At 45.2% G+C, this 22,330-nt stretch overlaps 1 protein-coding gene across 2 annotated transcripts in view; it reads left to right on the top strand.

The window, feature by feature from the left end:
- Positions 1–1,157: 1,157 nt before the first annotated feature.
- Positions 1,158–22,330, top strand: part of Ptpn5 (protein tyrosine phosphatase, non-receptor type 5 (striatum-enriched)) — a 44,580-nt gene continuing 23,407 nt past the window's right edge. For both annotated transcript variants that reach the window (XM_013019645.1, XM_013019644.1), the window contains exons 1-2: positions 1,158–1,244; positions 7,381–7,457. In XM_013019645.1, the coding sequence (XP_012875099.1) occupies positions 1,225–1,244; positions 7,381–7,457 (97 nt within the window). In that variant the 5' untranslated portion in view covers positions 1,158–1,224. The remainder of the gene's footprint in view (positions 1,245–7,380; positions 7,458–22,330) is intronic.

The following is a 22,330-nucleotide window of genomic DNA, read 5'->3' as shown; positions in this document are numbered from 1 at the left end:
TTGTTTAGTAAACACAAGTTGAACAAGTGAATGGGCTAGTTCCTGAATCGGAGTCTCCTGAAGGATGTCTGAGCCCTTTAGAGCCCTGGGCCTGTCTACTACCCTTTTGTCTTCCCTTCCTTGAGTCATGTTCATTTCCCCTACTCCCCCTACCAACAGAGCAAAGATAGAATCAAAGTCATTCATCAAGGCACATCCCAACCAGAGAACACTCAGACCCTGTGTTTGGGATCTAGAGCACTCCAAGTTTGCAGTCTTCGCAGACATGGGCACAGATGGCTGGACAATGGACAGCTGGGCCAGGAGGGTAGGCGGCTTGGCGGGATGGAAATAGCAGTGAACTAGGCATTGGGAGTCCTGGGCGCAGAGCCTGCCTGTTCCCCAAATCTTCTGCACATATCGGTCTGGGTGCTTTGGCTGCCAGCAACAGAAATTGACTGAGTAACCTTGGCAGCAAAAATGTTGATAAGAGGCCTTGGAGGTATAACAGAAATGATGAGTGATCAAGTTCTGCTTTGGGGGTGGGGGGTCTCCTTGTGTTTAGGAGCAGACAGGCACTAGGTATAAAGTAAGAAGTAACTCCCAATAAGAAATCAGGATTTGATGGGCTGGGAAGGTGGCTCAGTGGTAGAGCGCTTGCCTTGCATGCATGAGGCCCTGGGTTCCATTCCCCAGCACCACATAAGCAAGAAGAAAAAAGCCGGAAGTGGCGCTGTGGCTCAAGTGGTAGAGGACTAGCCTTGAGCTGAAGAGCTGAGGGACAGTGCCCAGGCCCAGAGTTCAGGCCCCACGACCAGACCTCCCCCCAAAAAAGAAGGAAATCAGGATTTGGGCTGGATAGAGTGCTTGCCTAGCATCCATGAAGCCCTGGGTTCAATTCCTCAGTACCACATAAACAGAAAATGCCAGAAGTAACTCTGTGGCTTAAGAGCTAGAACTCTAGCCTTGAACACAGAGAGGCTCAAAGATAGAGTCCAAGCCCTGAGTTCAAGCCCCAGGACTGGCAAAAAAAAAAAAATGAGGTCTTTGTGAACAACCTATAAACCATTTCTCACACACTGTGGCTTGAGGAAAGTTATATTTTTTCCTATCCCTCAGTTTCTCCATCTGGACATTCTGAACATGACCTCTCTCTTATATTCACATTTACAGTTTGCTTTTTTGCTGAGAAAACTTCCTGACCTGGCCCCAGATGGCACCTTTCCCCACCTGGATACCTTGGGAATGAAGTTTGAGGGAGCTAGGTGAGTGAGCATGCGTGGGTCTCTCAGCCCACCCACCAAGGTGGGGGTGGGGGCTGCTCTACCTGCTCTACCTGTGATAGGTAGTCAGCCTGGTCATTTCTTCTCCATGCAACTGGCATGTGTTCTGCCCCTGAATGCTGAATATACTGGGAGAAAAAATCTGGACAGCACTATGTGCCTCTTTCTGGCCATGGCCTGTCCATCTTCTGTAGGAAAGCTCCTAGTTGGAGTCTTCCCTCCCAGACCCTAGCCACTGCTCTACATTCGACCATCACTGTGACTTCCCATAGGCTCAGGCTGTGTGCTGAGCACCAGGGATGCCTTAGTGATGAAGGGAAGATGCTCCCCAGTCATTGAAAGTGCAGGGGGGGGGGAGGGAGGGAAGGAAGGGTTTACAGGTGCATAAACAGCTTATTATAGCAACAGAACAAAGTATGTGGGGGAGCTGAGATAAGAAAGTTTGCTTCTTCTCTGGGGATTAGGGAGTGCTTTAGGAAATGGGTAATATCTCAGACCTGTGGAAGAGGAGTAAGATTGGAAAAATTTGGAAAGAATGTATTTTGCAAGCTGAGGAACTGCATGAACCAAAGGAATGGAAGTGAAAGAGGGTCGCTGTGATTCCGCAATAGAGCTGTCTAGTACCATCAGAGCTTAAGACGACTTAGAAGAATTCTGTGGTGACAAGGAAGGGTGCTTCAGAGAGCTCCAAGGGCAAAATAAAGGCCGTACCTTCCTAAGTTGGCTCAGCTTTACACCCAGAAACCTTAGCTTCAGTGCCCCAGCAACTCTCCGTTTTTCACCCACTGTGGACACAGGCTCATATCCTCTGCACCAACCCTGTCCCCTTTCTCTGCATAAGTCCTGGTAAAAGCTAGTGTTCACTTTAAGATGCCCCCTACACCCATGTTACCCCCCTGGGAGAAGAGAAGTAGGCCCAGTCCTCCCCAAATAGACCACTGCCCAACACTTCACAGTAGCTACTGTGTCTCCCACACCAGCCATGAGCTCCTGGAAGCTGGGAGGGATGGTCCAAGCTGGCTCTCCAGCTCTCAGCACTGGTGAGTAGCTGTAATAGAAAGTGCAAATAAGCAACTGAAGGTAAAGATATAAGCTGTAAGGAACTTAAAGTCTGACCACCATGTTTGTAGAACAAGACTCAGGCCCAAGGCAAAGACAGGAGCGCCCGGAATCATAAGTTTGTAGAAGCATGATGTGAAAGTGTATCACAGCAACAGTATTTTCAGTAGCCAAAAGGCAGAACCAAAGGTCCATGTACTAATAACTGGACAAATAAAATGTAGCCCATGCATACAGTGGGAAATATTTGGCCACAAAACTGATGAAGTACTGGCACATGGATGACTTGGGTGAGCCTAGAAAACCTTAGGCTAAATGAAAGAAACCAAACATAAAGGGTACATGTGATGTAAATATTTTATGATTCCACTTAGCTGTAATATCCAGAATTGAGAAGCCCATTGAAATAGGAATCAAATTAGTGTTTGTCAGACTGTGGAGAGATGAGGAGGAGGAATGACTTCTTAATGGATATATATAGTTTCTTTGGATAGTGATTTAAAAAAAAACAACAAACTATATTCTGGAGTGCTCGCCTTGAGCTGAATCGCTGAGGGACAGCGCCCAGGCCCAAAGTTCAAGCCCCACAACCAACAAAAAAAAATATTCTGGGACTAGATAATGATGGTTGCACATCACAAATATATTAAAGGATATTGAATTCTATACATTAAAAAGGTGGGTTTATGCTCAGCAGATTGTATCACAATTAAAATAGAAATAATTGGGACCAAATTAGTAGCTGGGCCACCTGCTGGGTCTGATGTTTATTCCTGTAATGTATGTCACCAGTCCTTCTGCTTGTAAACCTCACAGTCCAGGCCAGCCATGGGGGAGCCGATGCCACACCTTGGCACAGCCAAGCCACATGGTCAAGTAGAAGAAGACCATCCCACAAAAGAGGCAAGATTCCTGACGCCTGGGCTGTTTCTTGCTCTCTGGTCTCTGCTAAAGTCTAGGCCCATCTGCTTCCCCATCCCACTGACCAGCTTACTTCCGGTTAGTGCCAATGTTCCATGCATCTCAGGCCTCTATGTCTCACTCTTACCATTTGCACTGCTCAAGAAGTTCTTTCCCTTGTAACCCATCACCTACCTAGGATTGTCCTCTAAAAACCAGCTGCTCACCTGCCAGACCACTTCTAGGCCCCTGCCCATTACTACTGAGTAGGGACATTCCCATGTATACCATCAATTAAAGGAGTTATCTGGGTACTATCATATTTGCATGTCTGGCTCTTCAGACAAACAGGGGCCAGTAAGAAGGAGCCTGGCTTGCTAACATTATATTCGTGGGACAGCTCTGGGTTTTGCTCTGAAAATGCTTGTTGAATCAATCCCATCATCTCTGGGGCTTTCTGATTCTAAGAGTAGCAGCAGGGAGCCAGCAAGTCCCTGACACAGGCCAGCGTTCAGCTCCTGTTGCCTGGCTTGTGGAGATGGAGGGGGAGAGAGAACAAGCCTATAGAAATCCATTACAAGAAGCTATTTCTGCTCCTGGTAGGCAGGGAGGAGGGCAAAGCTCAGACTCTGAGCTTCTTCATCCAACTTAAATGTGCCATCACCTTGGGAATCTAGTTAAGTCCTCTCCTGAACAACTTAGACATACAGCTTTGGTCTAGGGTGCCTATTCAACCAGAGCAGAGCAGTGACTCTTGTTCCATTTTCTTCTGTAGTTGGGAGGTGCTACTCTTTCTGCTTTTCTGATTATGAAATTAGTCATTTTCTAGGAAGCTTATTTATAGAGTCCCTTGCATGAATGCAGCACTGAGCTATTCTGAACTCGGCTGGAGGCCTAGGAGGCTTAAGGTGTGAAAGCAGGTGTGAGTCACGCACATAGGTCCCCTTCCAGAGGTATCTGAATTCCTTGGTTACTCTCTGCCCCTTGCCATGGCCACCTTTATAAATGCTCTCCACCTGGGTTGACCATTAAGATCTAAAAAGCAAGCACAGGACTGAGAAGCTGGGTATAGGAGTTCTAGAACTTAAGTCCTGTGGTTACCACCTCAGAATCAACCAACCACAAGTCACTTTCCTATTCTCTCCCCCCCCCGTGTCCTCCTCTGTGAAATGAGAGGACTTCCAACCCCCATGATTCTCTGACTATTTTGGATAGCAGCTATGGAGGTGGGTTCCAAACTTAACAAAGAACTACCAACAAGTAGCTCAGATGTTATATTTGAGGTCCCTGATGTGTTCACACACACACACACACACACACACACACACACACACACAAGAATATCAGGGCAGCATCATCCATTTCTTCCACAAGTGTTTATTTGCTGAACCTTATTCTGAGCCAGGCTAGCCTCTGAAGATACAGTGATAAATAAAACAGGAATGGTGGACCCTGTCCTTTTGTAGCCTGCTGCCTAATGGCTTGATGCCAATCAAGTAATATTATAAAATAAAATGGAACTGCCTACTGTGACAAGCGTAAGGAGGAGAAACTACTGGGAAGTAGAGTTGGAGGGCCTCTCTAGACAACATAGATGAAGTATAGATGAAGGCAACAACCTGTCCAGCATGGCTGAACGGGGTGAAAGGGGTGAGGGAAAAGAGCAGAAAGATGGACTCAGCAGACCAAAAGGTTTTATTTGGGAAGAAAACCTGGGAAGGACAACCAAGTCTCCTTCAGGTGTACTGAAGAGAAAATGGGTCACCGCCCTTACAACTAGGGTCCCTTTTCATCAGGCAGAAAAGTGAACTCAGGCAGGGCAGAGATCAGGGGTGGTTTGTTTGACATGGAGTTAGGGGCAGGATAGGCTGTTTGTGCCAAGATGGAGTTCAGGTGGGAGAGCAATCTTATCTTGAGTCACAGGATAGGAGTTTTTAACAGCATCTGAGTTCAGCAGATGTACTAATACCCAGTATGGACCTGGGTCACAGGTTATGATCTCTTTTAAAGTTACAGGATGTGTTTGTTAGGGGGAAAAGGAAGGGAGATGATTCAGGTGGGCAGCAAGGGCCGTTCTCTAATTTTTCAGGATGTGACTGTCAAGGGGAGATAGAATGACGTTGGAGATAAAATCAGAGACATAAATGAGGCTAGATCATACAATATCATATAGCCCCGATCACACAGGTCATACGTCCTCTAGTGAACTATATGAAAGGATATTCATAACCTAAGTGCAGTAGGGTGTCATGAAAGTATTTCTTCAAGGAACATTATGTGAGATATTTGAATTTTAAGGGATTGGTTCTAGTTAAAACCTGTTTCATCCAGGGCTGGGAAGGTGGCTCAGTGGTAGAGTGCTTGCCTTGCATGCATGAGGCCCTGGGTTCGATTCCTCAGCACCACACAAGCAGAAAAAGCTGGAAGTGGTGCTGTGGCTCAAGTGGTAGAGTGCTAGCCTTGAGCTGAAGAGCTGAGGGACAGAGGCTAGGCCCAGAGGTCAGGCCCCACACGGCAAAATAAATAAATTAATTAAATTAAAAAACAACCCTGCTTCATCCAGTGTTCAGGATGTAAACTATACTGCCTACATCGGCCATCTGCCCTGGAACATGTGGAGACTGTTTTAGGGGCCAGTGTGACCTGGCCTGTTTGCCCTTAATTATTTAAATCTGTCATTGGGCAGATTTAAACAGGCCCCAAGAACGGTGAGAGAGGCTAGATTGCAGGACAAGAGGGCCGAGAGTCATCTGATCTCCTGGTCTTATGGCAAGTATTGTGCTAGTTCATTTGTGATGAAGGATTTGGGGGTGCCAGTTTCACAAAGTACGTCCCACTGGCTTTGCTAAAATGGAGGCAGGGAGGCCTAACAGAGAATCCTGGGGCATCTCGCGGTTTTGATGGACATGCTGCCTGCTCAGGGCTCCACAGGAGAAGGATTAGGCTTCTCAGTCGCCCTGGCAGCAGAGGTGGACAGCCCTTCTCATGACCATGATTCAGCATTTAACAGTACAATCCCAGGCCTCCAGTGTGTATTGTAAACATGTAAAGGCAGGAATCCAGCCTGGCTTTTGTGGTCAGTCACGAGTGCCAAGGGCAGACACGAGGGTCAGCCAAGGGCATTGGAGTACACACCTGCCCTAAGGCTATTACCACAGGAGAGGAGTGGACCCCTGTAAACTACATGGTTGCCCGCAAGGTATATCAGCTCCAAAGGTACTTCCTGAAGTCTAGTTGATTTCTAGCAGCCGTTCTCCAGCTTACTGGGGTTCTAGAGTCTAGAACCTCTGTAAGGTTCCCTGATGGACTAGATTGAGGGTGTTCTATGTTGAGCACTGGTGACCTACAGTCCTAGCTACTCAAGAGGCTGAGATCTGAGGATCCCAGTTTGATCCTGACAGGCTCTTTTATATTAATCAGCAAAAAGCTGAATGTGCAGGCATGGTTCAAGTGGTAGAGGGCTATTCTTGAGTAAAAAAAAAAAGCCAAGGTAGAGCATGAGGCCCTGAATTAAAGCCCTAGTACTGGCACAAAAAGGGAGATCTGATCTAGGGAACATTTAAAAGATGCAAAATATATTTATTACTCCTGCTTTAGCTATTTTTGAAGGTAAGTTCTTCATGCCATTTTCCACTGCCAGAAACCCAGGGTTCTTGAACATCTTAGGAAGCTAGACATAGGATTGTGTGTGATTCCTCTTCTTGTTTACTCATGATTCAAGACTATAGGAATTAGAAGGTAGAATAGCACAGCAGTAAGAGCAGGAGCCTGGAGTCCTGAGGTATCATTTCAAACTCAGTTCCAGCCTAATGAGTCGTGTGACCTTGGGCAAGTTACTTAACCTCTCTGTGCCTGTTTAATAATTCCTGTTTCAGAGGGATCATGGTAAGGATATATAGTTCTGTAAAGATTTTAAAGAGCTTTGTACACATTTAATCCCTCCTTCCCTGATAGGAAGGATGGTGATGATAATTCTACATGGAAGACACTCGCTCCCACCACTGCAGCCTGGCCTGGAGAAGGCTGGTCTTTTCCTTAGGTCCCCCTGATGAGATGAGGTTACTCTAAGGAACACACAGTACAGAACAGGGCTTTTATTTTTCCTCAGAGTCTAACTCCAGCTCAACAGTATCAACTCGTGTTTTTCCTCCTGCTGCAGGAGTGAGAGAGAGAACCACGCAGCTGATGACTCCGAGGAAGGGGCCCTGGACATGTGCTGCAGCGAGAGGCTGCCGGGTAAGTCTCCCCAGCACCCAGAGGCCCCAGGGCTCTGACCCAGGACTGCAATGAAGACTGGCTAGCTTTCCACTTGCTATTCCAAGGTCTCTGTGTACATGAGGATCTTCCTTTCTAATTCCTGGTGTCTTCTGCCCTGTTACTATTTGGAGCTGCTCTAGCAGCATCTCCTAGAGGAGGAGGGAGCATCCCAGGGTGTTCTGGGAAGTGGACCGAAGTGGGAAGGGCCAGGTTGCTCAGAGCTGAGAGGAACATACTGCAGACCAGTGATTTGTTGGGCAGATTTCAAAAGTGTAGAAGAAGAACTATAAACCAGCTGGATGTGGTCTAAATGAAGACTGGGAAGGTAGGGGATGGAATGCAAAAATGACTGCCAGCCATGAACTTGCTGGTGTGGTCCAAGAGACAGCAGCTGTAGGAGCTTGGCTGGCTGGACCCCTGACCACGGCCACTAGAGACATGACCAGGACACTGCTGCCCACAGGGTGGCAGCATGGCCCTCCATTTGGAGTGGTATACAAGTCATGATAAACAGCCTTGGAAGGAATGAAGGAAAAGGGAGCAGGGAGGTTTTTAATGAATGGACCCTATTCTCTCTTTAGCAGTGTTTTTATCTTTGTATTTTTCACTGGCTAGTGTCCATTGTAGCAATGTTAGAAAGCAGAGATAAGGACTGGGAATGTGGCTTACTGGTAGAGTGCTTGTCTAGCATGCATAAAGCCCTGGGTTCAATTCCTCAGTACCACATAAACATAAAAAGCCAGAAGTGGCACTGTGGCTCAAGTGATAGAGTGCTAGCCTTGAACAAAAGAAGCTCAGGGACAGGGCTCAGACTCTGAGTTCAAGCCCCAGGACTTAGCTCCAACCAACGGGAAGTGCAGGTGTAGTTCAACTGGTAGAGCCACAGCTCTGAGCAAAAGAGGCAAGTAAGAGTAAGAGACCCTAGTACTAGTTCAAGCCCTAGTACTGGCACATATGAAAAAAAAGACAAGTGAAGAGGAAAGAGAGGAAAAATAAGAATAATCCTGTAACACAGAATACATTTTCATGTCACCTCCCAAACATTTAAAATTATATAATCTTTGGAAGTCCCAAATCTGTAGCTTGTCAGAAACCTCATGATAGACTCTCCATACAAATAAATATCAATCTGAAATAGATAAACATTGAAAACAATGATATAAGATGCTGAAGTCATGTCTCTTCAAAATAATCAGTAATTTTATTCATCCAGCACTGTGCAGCTCCTCAGTCATGCTGAATGAGTCCAGTGGCACAGTCAGGGCACCATTGATCACTGTGGACACTCCATTGATCAGGTGGAGGATGGCTAGATCTCCCAGGAGGAGCCATTGTGGAGACCAAACCAGCTAGCTCAAGAGAAAGAATTCTCTGAATGAATGTGACAGCTGTCTGAATATCTGCAAGGCTGTCATGTGCAGATCCATTCTGTGTATCTTAGGATGATGGTGTAAACCCAGTACACAGAAATGAGCGAGCAGCCTGTGGGCCCACGGGAGACAGAACTTGCTTTCTGACTCTCCAAATAGACTAGTCAGAGAACTAATGATTCCACGGGATGAAAATGAGTGTTCCATCACTGGAGGCATTCAAGTATTAGGAAGCGAGGCATTGGAAAGGAAATTTCCACAGTGGGCGGGAGGTCTAGATGACATCAAAGTCCCTTTCAACTATTAAATAGTTCTGTGATTCAGATATGAGTCATAGAATTTGGAGATGATTCTACCATCAGAGATGGCCCCACTAGGTAGGAAAAAAAATGCACAGAAAGTAGGACACAATGTATAGAAGTCCAGAGAAGAGTGTGGTATAAAGGAGAGAGCATGGCAGGGGGGAGGGGAATATTTGAGTCTGACTGTTCTGTTTACAGGCTATGTGCTTAACCTTGAAATATCTACAGTCCTTCTGTAAGTGCAAATAACAACAACATGAATATTAATCCTCACAACAGTCCTTGGGGAGTAAATAAGTCACTCGTTCATTCAACAAATACTTTCATGTGTATGCGCCAGTACTAGGGCTTAAACTCAAGGTCTCTCACTCTCAGCTCTTTTGCTCAGAGCTATGGCTCTACCACTTGAGCTACACCTAAGCTTCCTGCTACTTGGTTAGAGATAAAGAGTCCCACAGACTTTTCTGCCCAGGATGGCTTTGAACTACAATCCTCAGATCTCAGCTAGGATCACAGGTGTGAGCCAGCAGCACCCAGTTTCATTCAACAAATACTTTTTTGAACATTTATGGCTCAGAAATGCTACTGAGTGCTGGAGATGTAGAAGTAGATTAAACAAACATAGTGTCTGCCTTAATGAAGGCTTATGGATAAGTTCTGCTTTGAGCCACTTCTTGAAGATAGGAAGAAGGTTACAGTATGAAGCACAATATGTTTAATTCTAACTCTCTCTCCCATCCCTCCCCCAAAGCCAACAAACAAAGTAGAATGGAAAAGGAATATTAGTCATCTCCATTGGAGCTGGCACATTGCCTGCCTTAGGCAATACCCAGGAAGTTGTATCATTTACTGCCCCCCCCATCTTAAAGATGAGAGGATTGAGGCCTAGGAGGTCAGGCTATACCTGCTCAAGGTTGCTGAGCTGGTGTTGGATAGAGGAAAGATTCAGTCCATCCAGTCTCCAGAGCTGTGTCATGACCAATACCCTGCTCTACTTGCACTGTGCCGGTGGAGCGAGTGTAAACTGAGGCAGAGTGAAGGTGTTTTTGTCCCCAGGGGATGGGAAGACATAGACACTATCACTGAGCCTGACCCCTTCTGAGTCTTTCCTTTACAAAGCCCTATCTGCCAAGGGTGAGGCAAGTTGTGTGTGCCTCTGATGCATCCTGGTTTGGTGCTGTCACCTCTCTGGCACTGTGAGCTCTTTGCAGGCACGTATCTCTCAGCTTCATCTCTCTGTCTCCACACTCAGTATTTATTCATTAATGTCTTCGTTTATCCACTATTAACTGAGCATCCATGTGTTTGAGACTATTGTAAGCACTGGAGGGTCAACAGTAAACCAAATTGCCCACCCTCACAGCACAGTACTACGTGATGGGTATGAGCTGGGACTCTGGTCCCAGGCATGGCATTACCATTGTCTGTAGAATAATCCTAAACAAAGTACTCTATCCCCACTGTCTCCCATCTACAAAACGGCAAGATTAATAATCACTACTACATAGAAATGTTGGAAGATTCAGTGTCTTAATAGAGAGGGTGGAACAAGGCTTAACATGTATAAGTATTGTATAGACATTTTCAATAAAAGGAAGATAAATAGTAAATAAAATAAGGAAAGATAATATGGCAAATAGTGGTAAAATGCTGTAGAGAAAGTGAAAGTCAAGAAAAGGACAATGGGAAAGACCAGTAGATGTGAATCTGATGAGGAATACATTTGTGGCACACTGACCTAAACTGCAATCAAAATGTAAAAGAAAGGAAAGTATATAGAACAAGAGAGTTAGAGTGCTGAGCCTTTAGAAAGAGCCCATTGCCAGGTGCTGGTGGCTCATACCTATAATCCTAGCTACTTAGGAAGCTGAGATCTGAAGATTGTGGTTCAAAGCCAGCCTGGGCAGGAAAATCCATGAGACTCATTAACCACCAAAAAGCTGGAAGTAGAGCTGTGACTGAAGTGATAGAGCACCAGACTTGAGCAGAAAAGCTAAGGGACAGCACCCAAGCCCTGTGTTTAAGCCACAATACCAGCACAAAAAAGTCAGAAGGGAGGGAGGGAGGAAGAAGGGAGGAAGGAAGGAAGGAAAGAAGGAAGGAAGGAAAGAAGGAAGGAAGGGGAGAGAAGAGGAGAGGAGAGGGAACCCATGGACACTGCAGGCAATTGCAGAATAATGATGGTGTTTAAATAAACACAGCCCTAAATGGTCTCTCATTCCTCTACTAGGCAAGTCACAGGCCACAGGCAGAATAAGAACCAACCGTGCCTGTGTGACTCATTCATTTACACACACACACACACACACACACACACACCCCACACCCTGGCAGCCACGGTCACCTGGACCTTACTTAGCTAGCTATCATCAGGCAGGTCATGTAGTTTTCTCAGATTGAACTTCCTGCCTCCTCAGACATCACCATCACTCCCTGGCAGCCCACAGCTACCCCAGGGCAGGCACAGTAGTTCATACCTCCCCCCCTTCCCCCCCAGCACTCCCACTCCTACGTGTATTCACACGCTCCTGTTAACCACATGCACACATGAATAGATCCACACAGCTGCCCAGGCACGTGGCCTGACTCTGCTTCACAGAGCCCTGTGGGGGCAGGCACATAGCTCCAAAGGACACACCCGCATGTCTTCTTCCTCTTTCATGCGTGGCTTTCTCAGCTCTGCCACTTCATCCACCTGCTTCCTGGAGATGAACAGATTCACCCATTCTCTCTTTCTCTTTAGATCTCTCTCCCATGACTGCACATCCATCTACACACATGCACAAAGATCAGAAGGCACCCTCCCTCCCTCCCTCCTTCTACATTCTCTGTCCTTTTCCTGGACTCTGAGCCACACGGTTTCAGGTATTATTGTAGGGCTCGGTGGCTCCCGAACTGCCTTCTCTGCCTCATACACATGCATCCACGTATGTTTACTTCTCCCTCATATACCCTCTTTTTCATGAGATTATCCTCCTTGTCTTTCACTCTCACTTTCTTGTTCACAGTCACCTAATAGTCACCTAAACATATTGATATAGTCAAACTCAAACTTCCCTCCCTCTGTGTGTCGTTGTTCACATTGACAAGAGAGAAAGCAACACCGTTGATGCCAGACCTCTGCTTCTTTTCCAACCACCATCAGCACAGGCCTAGTCTAAGGCCTAGCAACTGGGGACCAGGGGAGGAGGTAGATAGCAGTAATGTTAGTGATGAGCATGATGTGAAATAGAGTGACATCACCAAATCTTGCTCTCAGTGTCTCCAGTAGACAGACTTGGGACAGGCTGGCTTCATATCCCAGATCTGCCATTGACCAGAAGTATGATCTCAGTCTAATGACCTAACTGCTTTGGCCTCCAAATCTTCAGACTAAACTAAGGATGATAATCTGATCAGAGCTTCACAGAGATTTTGTGAGAATTAAATGAATCTCTGGAACTAGGGTGCTTATTGCACAATACTTAATAAATGGTAACTGATGATAGTGATGATTGTTCCAGGATATAACAAACAGAAAATCATGACATCTTTGTGTTCTTGTTCTAAGACTTACGCTGCAAGACTGGGCCAGCCTTCAGCAGTGAGGATGTGGCTCTTTCACCTTCTCCCCTTCACAGGCCTGGGACCCCACAGGACTAGCACAGACTCAGGCTTAAGTGTTGTCTGCTTGCAAAGTCAGGCAGGACTTTAGGGAGAAACGCCAGAGGCAGGAATCGGTTGTGTATTTGCCTTGACCAGGACAGAAACAGTTCTGAAATTGCAGGAAGTTAGATAAAAAGAACTCACTACAACCAGAAGAAAGACCTATCGGGCCCAGTCCCCTCTCTGCCCAATAGTGAGCATCCATTGCATTCCCAAGACACATCCCATCTCCTTTCTCTTTGGACTGGCTCAGTGACAAATTAGTCCATACCTCAAGAAGGACTTTCTATCCTTAAAAAAAAACTTGTAAAATCATCTCATTTGCTTTTTTCAGATCAACATCTGTGTGGCTTAGCTATTATTGCCTTAAGAACTGTCTGAAGACGGAGGCTTTACACATTCTATTTGCTCCAAGAAACTTGCTTAAGCGTGTCTCCCAAATGTTGTCCATTTGGCTGAATTCACCTGGTTCTTGAGCTGGGAAAAAGTTCCCAAGATGTATCTTATATGCTGGCACCTCAGTGCACTGCCATTTGGCTTTTCATTCCATGTGACTACATTGGGCTTCCTTCCAACATGGTGGTCTCAAAACGGTTAAACTTCTTATATGGCAGTGATTTCCAGTAACTTTCAGTAACTTTCTCTTTCTCTGTCTTTCTGTCTGTCTCTCGGTCTCTCTGTCTCTCTGTCTCTCTCTGTCTCTCTCTCTCTCTGCCCCCACCCTCCCCATCTCTTTCTCTGGTGTGTGTGTGTGTGTGTGTGTGTGTGTGTGTGTGTGTGTGTGTGTGTGTGTGTGTTACAGATTGAACCCAGGGCCTTGGATTTACAAGATGAGTATATATTCAAGAGAAGGAAAATAAATACCATTTCATCATAGATGGAGTTTAGGTAATCTGCAACCTCCTTAATCCCCAGCTCATTCTCTTTATAACTTTTCATGCTTCTCCAATACTCATTTCTTCCTCTCTGAATGTTCTTTAACTTCCACACTATATCCCATTAGCTTCCTCAGTGTTCCTTTATTTAAGCTACTCGCCCTACATAGTTTAAATCTTTGGCTCTTTTGTCTTTGATTCTTCTCCTTGCCACTGCAAAGAGCACAACTGTATACAGGATCATTCCCAATATTTGCAGGTTTTATATACATCTAAAGAGCTTAGCTGGAAATCAAGCTAATCAATTGAACCTAAAGATGTTCTAGTCTTCTACCTTGACAATTATTCATGTGTAAGGATTTTGAAAACCTGTTCAAATTTGAATCATGGCTACTCAGATTTCTGCACCAAAATACAAGGTCTAGTGAAAGCCGGTCTCTGTCCAGTCTCAACCCCCTCACCCTAGCTCAGTCAAGCACAAGAACTTGTATATGAATTTATGAGGATGGGAGTCTGACAGCTCTGCAAGCAGTCACCTTAGCAAACCAGGAACACATACAGCAGCATGGCATATTCTCATAAAGCAGTCAGAAATGGGTAGCAGTAGGCCCAGGAATTAGGCTCAGAACACTGTGAGCAAGAAAATCTGGGGATTTGGATACCCAGAACCTGGGGATTGTTGTCTTAGATCCATGGACTCCTCACTCATGAGGAAGATGTCTCATGAATGATTTAAGCAGAGACCTCAAAAGTGTTTGGCCAGCCAAGTATCTATGGCTCACACCAGTAATCCTAGCTACTTAGTAAGCTGAGATCTGAGGATAATGGGTTGAAACTACCATGGGCAGGAAAGTCCCTGAGGCATGGAACTGTGGTTTAAGTGGTAGTGTGTAAGCCTTGAACAAACAAAAGCTCAGGGACAGTGCCTACATCCTGAGTTCAAGCCCTAGTCGTGGCATGCACAAAAAAGTGTAAGGCTAGGACAAAAGTCATTTTCCTGGTATAATGACAATGCTGAGTACTGAGTATCAATGTTCAAGAGTCCCACCTTGGGTATCAGTCTCATAGCTGGGCTTGAAGAAACTCTTGTACCACCTAAGGCCTCCCATCAAGATGCCTACACTTGGAAATAAGAAAAGCAGTCTCAATGTGGCAGCTTGAGAGTTCACTGAGATAATGCATGTAATGGAGGACTCCTGAACATTCAATGAAGTCTCTCACTTGCTATTGCTAACTCTTTCTAATTCTTGGATTCAGCAGACCTGAATGTGAATGAACTTAGTCTCTGTCCTTTTTGAGCTTGAGATCTTGCACAAATCACTACATCTTTTGTTAGCTTCACTTAAGCTATGGCTACCTGCAACTGTTAGGTCGTAAGAAAGAAGATTATTTTACCCACATCCCTGTTAAATATCACATAAATTAAGATAAGCCATTTCTCTATCACAAACAAGACTCTTTTGAATTGTGTTTTTGTCCTCCACCCAACACAGTTACACCCCCTGCCAACCTTAGTAGCCCATTCAGTCCTGATCCTGGGCAAATCCAGTGGTCCATACCCAGCCTGTTAGGGTGCCTCTGCCTAATCCACATTGTCTAAGAAAGGAAACTGCATATATTAGTTACAAATTACCCTGAAACTTTGCAGTTAAACTTTGTTATTGTCTCACATAATTTCCTGCATTCTAGAAATCCAGGAAAGGCTTAGCCATGTGGTTCTAGCTCAGCTTCTCACAATATCTACATTGCAACAGTCATTTCCAAACTTGTCTAGAGCTGAAAATCCCCTTCCAAGCTCACTCATAAGTAGTTGGCACACTTCTGTTCCCTGCCACTTATTGGCTAGGGGGGTCTCAGTTACTCTTCATTTGCTGCCTGAGCAGCCACCCAACAAGGCATCTGGTTTCTCCAGTGAGTAAATCAAGAGAACATGTAAGAGCTCAAGAGAGCCAGGATGGAAATCACAGTTTCTCCAAACTTAATCTTAGAACCAACCTGCCTTCGCTTCTGCTGGGTGTTCTTAGCCACATAGGCTAACACTAGTACCATGTGGGAGAGACTGCACAAGGAGGTGAACACCAGGAGATGGTGTCATTTAGGGCCACTTCCTTAGAGGCTGTCTACCATATTGCTTAAAAGCTGAATCCTAGCCAGGCACCAGTGGCTCATACCTAGCTGCTCAGGAGGCTGAAATCTGAGCATCTTAGTTCCAAGTCAGCCTATGTGGGAAGCTCCTTAAGACTCTTATCTCCATTTACCACCAAAAAGCTGGATGTGGAGCTTGTAGTTCAAGTAGCAGAGTATTAACCTTAAGCAAAAATGTTCAGGGACAGCACCCAGGCCCTAAGTCTAGGCCCCAGGAGCAGCACAGACTAACCAAAAAAATTGAATTTTTATAATTCAAAGAGATATGATCATAAGATAATGCCTTTAAACAGAATGACCTGTAGAGAAAAAATCCACACACAGAGAGAAAAATACCAGAAAATACATCTAAAAGAAAACAGTTCCTTTCTCAGTATGGTAGCTACAGATAACTTGTTTTTCTCTTTTTGCATTTAGGGAGGGGGGGAGGAATCTTACCCTATTCTCCAAAAATAAATTTTAAAAAATATTTACTACTTCAAAATACTAAATTCTTGGCAAACAAAGGTGGGGAGGGAAGGCAGGGCTCTCTAGATATGTTACCTTCTTTTCTATATTGACAGTCCCAAAACCTGGAATTGATCCAACCTCAGAGATCCTAATAAGGACTAGTTAACCATATCTGGAGCCTCATGGAGACAGTCACCAAGGCAGGTGATCCCATCTTCCTGTAGAAATCCAACAAAACGACTTGAGAGTCATTGGTGAACCAGCTAGGAGAAGAGTATATTCAGGACTTACTTGACAATCCCTGTCAGCCAAATCTATGAATCTTTCCCATTTGGGAGATGTTGATTTTCAAGAAGCAGGATCTCTCCCTGGCTCTCCCATTCTAGGAATCAGACAAAACAAAGGGACCTCAACTTCTGTTCATTCTCTCCCTTTGGACATTGGAGCAGCTTTCCATGAGTGGTTTGCTTTAGGGTTTCCTTAGGAGAGGATGTTGGAACTTTTCAGACCATTGGTGATCATACTCTAGTGCACATACTCTGGTGTGGTGGTCCACAAAAGACTCCTCTCTGCTTTCCTTCACTTATTCCCTGTATCTCCTACTGCTGCCTGCTCCCCTCCAATGACTGTGTTAATTGTGTATTTTTGTTTCTGCCCTTGCAGAATGGGTGGCGGTATTTTGGGTTCTAACTGTGTATATTGTACAGATGGTTCTTGACTTATAATGGTTGGGCTTACAGCTTGTTTTTGTTTTTTAACTTTAAGATGATGTGAAAACAATATGCCTTCAGTTGAAACCTAACTTCAATTCTTAAATTTTGATCTCTTTCCATGCTGGCATCATGCAGTATAGAACTCTTAACATGGTACCAGGAAGCACAGCTCCCAGTCAGCCAGGAGATCAGGAGACTCAGCAACTTACTCTACAGTACTGCATTGGGTTTTTTGTTGTTATTGTTGTTGTTTTGGTTTAATTTGGTCTTTAGGTTTTTTTTGGGGGGGATTGTTTGTTTTGGTACTGGGACTTGAATTCAAAGGTATTTTTTTGTACTAAGGCTAAATTCAGGGCCTCACACCTACTTGGTTTGTTTACTTACAGCTGGTGCTCTACCACTTGAGCCACACCTCCAGCCTGAATACTGCACTGTGGTGTTAAGTTTGATGTTTAGTAGGTTAGGTATATTAAAAAACATTTCTACTTAGGATTTATTGAACAGTAACTGTATCATAAATCAAAGAACATCTGTAGTGTGTTGGATCTTTTCTTTTGGTGATGTGTCTGATTTGAGCACATCTTAGAAATCAAAGTGTACATTTGCTAACATTATTATTGACAAATGATCTTTATATGGAGAAAGAGTGTTCACTGTGATATTTCCATACAGGCATACAAGGTATTCTGATCAAATTCCCTCTATTACTTTCCTTCATCTGTTCTTTTCTTTCCTTCTTTTGTTCTTTCTTTGTCAGACGTGGGGCCTGAACTCTAGGCCTGGGCACTGTCCCTCGGCTCTTCAGCTCAAGGCTAGCACTCTACCACTTGAGCCAAAGTGCCACTTCTGGCTTTTTCTGCTTATATGGTGCTGAGGAATCAAACCCAGGGCCTCATGCATGCAAGGCTAGCACTCTACCATTGAGCCACCTTCCCAGCCCCTCATTCATTTAAAAAAAAAAAATCAGCCAAGAACTGGTGGTTCACACCTATAATCCCAGCTACTCTGGAGGCTGAGATCTGAGGATCACTGTTTGAAGCCAGCCAGGGCAGGAAAGGCTGTGAGACTCTTATCTCCAATTAACCACCTAAAAACCAGAAGTGGAGCTGTGGTTCTAAGTGGTAGAGTGCTAGCCTTGAGCAAAAAAAAAGCTCAGGGACAGCACTCAGGCCCTGAGTTCAAGCCCAACCACCACCAACAACAACAAAAAATTCAACAGGTTCTGGGGTTGGGGTAGCAAGGAGTGATGTGCTAATTGGGAGGAGGGTGAAGGGAGTGGGTAAAGGAGAGTAACTTTGGTCAAAGTACTTTATGAACACATATTAAAATGGAACCATGAACTCATTTTGTCACTCAGCACTGTGCTTCTTCCATGCTTCCATATATTCTTTGTTCTTTTGCTGCTAAAAGCTTTAAGTACTCCCTGATATGTGACTGGACACTTGGCCTACCAGACCCTTTAGCCATGGGGATGCATTGCCATCCTTCCATCCCCCTGTCGTCAATAACACAGGAGGGAACAGTGCCTTAGGGACTCCCTTAGGGACTGTGTGAAAAGGTCTCTGACATTTCCACCCTGGAACAGAACTCATGGTTTCAGACTACTTCCAGCAGAGAGAACCTGGAGAGCAGTGCTGCAGAGGGGACCTGGAGAGATAAGCAGAGGTCAGAACACGCTGCTTCTTTCTTTTGGCTGTGGCACAGATTTTGGTCTTTATCCTAAGATAAAAGGAAAGTTATTGAATTAAATTGAGCAGCAGATCTAGATTTAAAAAAAAAAATCAGTGGGTCTTCAGAGCTGTAAAGGCCTTTAAAGACCCTTTCTTTGCATTCGCAGAAGGTCTGGAAGGCACTGGAATGCCCAGGGTCACACAGTCTGATAGAGCAGTCAGGATGTTTAACATTTAGCTAAGTGTTGTGAATCTGCTGAGTTGTCAAGGTGGCAGTTCCTGGAGACAGCACTACTGTTTCTCCTTTCTCCTTGCCTTTTCTAGATCACTATAGGCATTTAACAGGACCCACAAAAAACTCCAAGTGAAGACCTGGCTTCCCACTGCCATTGGGCTCAGGTCTCAGACTTTCTGAGTAGCCCCCAGACAGCTGCTGTTACACTTCGTAGAGTGCTAACTTAATAATGATAGAGAGCTGAACCCGAGGGTTAAAGACAAACCAATCTTGGTTCTTCCTCTTCCACTCTGAATCTCAGTTTCCTTATCTAGGAAATGCAAAGGTAGAGCAAGATCTCTCACTCTCGAGTTTGCCTGATCCTCTCTTCTTCACTTGTGCTCAAGTCTCAGGCACTGGAACCCCTGGGACCCCATCTCCCTAGGGCCTCTGCTGCCAGTTCTTCTAGTTCTCCGCGTAGGCAGCTGAGAAGTAGAGGTGTACCCTAAGAGTTTCATTGACCCTTTGCACACATGTACTTGTAGGCCTCCGCTCCAGAGAGGCACAAAGAACTGAGCCTTTGTTTGTAGCAAGAAAGCTGTTTGCAATTTCAGAGAGAACCATTTTATTGTGTTCTTCCAAAGAGTGCTTGAGTTGTGTTTTGTTTTGAAACCTTGTCAGCCTTCTGGATTTAATAAACTGGCAGAGACAAAGCAGCCCTGCTTCCCCTACCCCCAATCCATGCCCACTCTGTACACAGACCCCAGATCCCTGCCTGAAGCCTCAAAGCTCCTGCCCACGGACAGGTAGGGCACCCATCAGCCTCCTAGGGGCTCACCTGGAAGAAGAAAAGGAAATCCTTAGCACTGCCTGCCTCAGGCTCCCTTTTCTCTCCCCTACCTCACCTCCTCTCTAGCCATCATTAGAACATTCCCTGTATGTCGGGCACCAGGCTATGCATTTTGTGTATTTTATTTCATCCTCAAAGTCTTGTGAGATAAGTTTTAGTACATCTGTTTTCCAGAGGACAAACTGAAGTTCAGCGAGATTGTCACTTACCCAATGTCAGACAGGAAGTTTATGACCTCCATAAGTAAAACTCCAACTCTTTGGGCTGTAGGCCATTCCAAGAAGCTCCCTGCTTGAAAACAAAGCCACTTGTAGGGACAGGAAAAGCCCCAGGATACTTTTCAGGGCTAGAACTAGCTTACCTCAAACTTCCAGACCCAGTTCTATTCTTGTTTTTCAGTATGCTGCTTTCCATAGCACAGCCTCTCTAATGCCTATAAATATCCGTCAGTCCCACTCCCACTGCAGAATTAAGCTGCAGGCACCCTGCTGGGGTCCCAATGCTGCTTTTCTATCTTCCCCTTTCAGAAGAACCCACCCTACCTTGTGGTGGTCTATTCCAGAGGGAGAGCCCTATTCTCCCCTTCACTCTGAGTTAGTCCTTGTCCGCTCTATCCTGGAGAAGCAATGTAGACCCAATCTGGGGTGGATAGCTCAGAATCTGGCTAAGAGGAAAGTTTATCCAGAGCCAAGTCTGCCTGAGCATGTGTCCTGGCTCTCCTATCCATGAGCTTTGATAACCCTGGGCAAATCACTTCTGATCACCCTCCTGTTTTCCTGTCTTTAGAAGAATGGTCCTGTTGCCTAAATCAGACAGTAGTCACAAAGGTTGAATGAAGCAATATTTGCAGTCACTGAAGTCTCCTCTCTTCACCACACAGCCTAAGGGAAACCAGATTTCCTAAAAAGAAAACACTAGAGAGTGCTGCATCAACTTTTGTAGCCTAGCTTCTCAGTCTTGTAACATCATTTCTACCACATTCTCTTCTTCAAAGCTTCTTCCCTTCTATGTCCCCCTCCAGTCTGTGTCCCCCTGGAATTCCCTGCATGTATATATTTTAAGATCATCACAGGAATGATGTTACAGAGAGGCTAAGCAACTTGCCCAATCCACGTGACTGAGAAGCAGTGAGCATCCATGTACTCTAGAACCCTCTCATGCTCAAAATCTGTTTCTCTTCTCCACCTCCTCTTGCCTGCTTGGGCAATGCAGAGATAGCTAAAAATGCCAGCTTACCATCCAAAATAGATTCATGCTCTCACCGCTCTTTCTTCTCAGGTCCTTGTTGTTTTATCTCCCTTTCTGTGGTTCTCTTTGTCTGTTCTCTTGGTTCTGTTGCTCATTAGTTAGCAAGATTAGTGGGGTAGAGGGAAACCAGTACTGTCTGTTTGCCTTTTCTGGGTGGAAAAAGATGGCTGGATGGATAGATGGATGGATAGATAGATAGATAGATAGATAGATAGATAGATAGATAGATAGATAGACAATACAGATTTCAACCTGGGCAGTGCCCACTCTTAAGGAATCCTGCTTGCCAATGCTGGAGTGGAGACACAGAACATCTTTTTATTTAATTTTATTGTCAGGGTGATGTGCAGAGGGGTTACAGTTACATAAGTAAGGTAGTGAACACAGAACATCTTGAGGCAGGAGTTGAGCCTACCAAAGAGCGAGGCAAAGAGCAGATGTTCAGACATTGTCCTAATACAAATACAGATGAGGACTCCTCCCTCTCCCATCACATGCCATCATACTCCCAGTTTGCCTGCTGCACACCCCCAAATAGGGCTTTGCCATTCTAGCCTCTCCCAGTGAGGGCAGAGACCACAGCCGTGCCCTACAAGGTCATGCTCTCTCTCTAGGGTCCTAAAGCAGTGCTGTTAGCTGATAATGCTTGCTGAAGTAGCTGACCTCCAAAGCTAATTAGGACTGAATGCTAAGACCCTCCCACCTTCTGGCCCTTCTCAGTTCCTCTGACATTTAGGGACTACCCAAGAAAAACTTCTGCACAAGGCCATTTAATGTGGTCCATCCTTCTTGTGGGCTTCCAGGCCTTCCTGTGGAACAAAAGGAAGATCATTAAATACAGAGAGCCATTGACCTAGATTCAAATTCCAGGCCCTTCACTTCCTGGCTCTGTGATCCTGAGCACATCACTTAACCACTCTGTGTCTCTATAACGCCATGAATACAAGGTAGATAGAAATACCAATCACAGCATGGCTGTGGATATTGAACAGCATGAGGCTCACGATGTGCCTGGCTCCTAGTGGACAAAGTGGGAGCATAACGGAGGGCAATCCATCTTGTTAACCTTCCGTAGGTAGAAACTGTTAGCAATTGCCTGAAGTTAACCTTTTCCCTCCAACTCTTCCTTCCATTCTCACAAGGAGAGAGGGCCAGCAATCCTACAATAAGGAGACACGATCCAATGGTAGCATTTTGGACACAGTTATAGGATATGGGGTGAGCCTGTCATCTGGATATATAAGGAGTGGAGAGTTCTCAAACCTGAGCTACTACAAGAAGTGGGAGGTCTGTATTTGGCTCAGAGAGGTAGTCTCCTCTAATATGTTGGCTGGGTTTTGAAAGGCAAATGCCTCGAATCTAGTACTATT

The sequence above is a fragment of the Dipodomys ordii genome, unplaced genomic scaffold, assembly GCF_000151885.1.
Source record: "Dipodomys ordii isolate 6190 unplaced genomic scaffold, Dord_2.0 Scaffold46, whole genome shotgun sequence".
Classification (NCBI taxonomy): Eukaryota; Metazoa; Chordata; class Mammalia; order Rodentia; family Heteromyidae; genus Dipodomys; species Dipodomys ordii.
This window is presented reverse-complemented; position numbering and strand designations above follow the sequence as displayed.